Consider the following 1904-nt stretch of genomic DNA (forward strand, 5'->3'; position numbering starts at 1 on the left):
GTAAGATCATAAAAGCAAGGTAAAAAACATCAGTGTAAAATACCTATAAATAGTGCAACAACATTTTTGTGCAAGGTTAAAACTCTGCTAAAGTTCTGCTAAAAAGAAATGTTTTTAGTCCTTTTTTAAAAGTCTCAATAGTCTATGGTGCCCTCAGATGTATTGTAGTCCAGTCTTTACTTCAGAGACAAACTTGCGTCACTTTGTAACACACGTTCTAATGCTCGCTTAGCTGCTAGCGTGGCACGCCCTCATACTCTGCTTCTGACTGGCTAGTAGTCCGTACCTAGGTACTGTCAGGGCCCTCATACTCTGCTCCTGACTGGCTAGTAGTCCTTACCTAGGTACTGTCAGGGCCTCATACTCTGCTTCTGACTGGCTAGTAGTCCTTACCTAGGTAGCTTTCAGTTTCTATGCTCCTCATATCTGGAATAAACTCCCAGAAACCTGTAGATCCGCTGCTACTCTCAGTTCTTTTAAATCAAGGCTGAAGACCTTTCTATTTGATGCTGCCTTTCTTTAAATGACTAATCATTTCTTTAAATTTCTTATGCTGCACTGTAAATTTTATTCTTGTGTTTTATGTTTCTCTTTGTTTTTAACTGTCTATTCATGTGTTTTACCGGTTTTTAATGCTTGTGATTTTTAACTGTTTTTACTTGTGTTTTATCTGTTTAACTGATTTTGTGTAAAGCACTTTGAATTGCCTTGTTGCTGAAATGTGCTATACAAATAAAGCTGCCTTGCCTTGCCTTGCCTACTGTCAGGGCACGCCCTCATACTCTGCTTCTGACTGGCTAGTAGTCCTTACCTATGTACTGTCAGGGCACGCCCTCATACTCTGCTTCTGACTGGCTAGTAGTCTTTACCTAGCTACTGAGCATGTGCGACTCCCAACAAAGATGGAACAGAAGTGAGATGTCTCACTCTGTAGCTAAAACAGAGAGCTCAACACACAGGGTTGTGTGTTGTGTGTTTTTTTTTTAAATTAAACCATGTAAACTTCTTCTGATATAACCTCTAAATTCAATAATGAACCTGAATATGAACATAATATGAGCACTTTAATTGCATTTTATAAAATAAGCATAAAAAAGGAACCGGTATCAAAGACATGGTATTGGTATCGGTACCGGTATTGAGAATTTTTTTTAAGACTCCTAGTCCTACAGTGAGGACAGTCTGGGTGTGTCTCACCGAGCGTCCTGTACGGGTGTCACTCTGACCTCACCCTGCATTGTCTTATGACCTCAGGTGTGCGAGAAGGACAAGCTGCTGAGCGAGCGCAACCAGCTGAAGGTTTGTATGTCGGAGCTGTGGCAGAACCTCTCGTTTCTGTCCCAGCAAGTGTGCAGGGAGGTGCAGGGCGCCCAGCACCCCCCCGTCTCCGCCAGCATCGACCTCACATCCAACCCGCCATCGCCCTCTTCTGAAGAGGGCTCGTCCCGGCCCCGGTCGCCCGCGTCGCAGCAGAGCGACACCGCGTGTCTGTCGGATCAGGGTCAGAGTTGGGGGGCGCGGGAGGACGGGCAGCCCGGGGTGGAGGTGTCCCGCGTAGGGCTGGAGAACCCGGAGTGTCCACTGCTGCTGGGGTCCACTGAGGAAGTATGTAGCCCCACTGTAACTGTGGATTTCTGTCAGGAAATGACTGAGAAATGTACAACAGAGGAACAGAAGAGACAGAACTGCACTTAGAGTCCGGTGGCGAAACAGTTCGGGACACACTCCTTCTTCTCTACACCTCGCTATTTGAAGTATTTTTCTTTTCTTTCTTTTTTTGTAATGGAGGACACAAGCGTTGTCTTATCAGCAATACTGTTCAACAGCTATTTTTTTGGACTGGTGATGGAACAAAAGCACTGGCAGCTTTCTCTCTCTCTCTCTCTCTCTCTCTCTCTCTCTCT

General features: G+C 45.2%; 1 protein-coding gene across 1 annotated transcript in view; it reads left to right on the top strand.

Annotated features, from left to right (window-relative positions):
- bach2a (BTB and CNC homology 1, basic leucine zipper transcription factor 2a) overlaps positions 1-1904 on the top strand; it is a 54589-nt gene extending 52685 nt beyond the window's left edge. Inside the window, exon 5 of the mRNA XM_032499813.1 lies at positions 1255-1904. Within this exon, the coding sequence (XP_032355704.1) occupies positions 1255-1695 (441 nt within the window). The 3' untranslated portion in view covers positions 1696-1904. The remainder of the gene's footprint in view (positions 1-1254) is intronic.

Source organism: Etheostoma spectabile, chromosome 20, assembly GCF_008692095.1.
Source record: "Etheostoma spectabile isolate EspeVRDwgs_2016 chromosome 20, UIUC_Espe_1.0, whole genome shotgun sequence".
Classification (NCBI taxonomy): domain Eukaryota; kingdom Metazoa; phylum Chordata; class Actinopteri; order Perciformes; family Percidae; genus Etheostoma; species Etheostoma spectabile.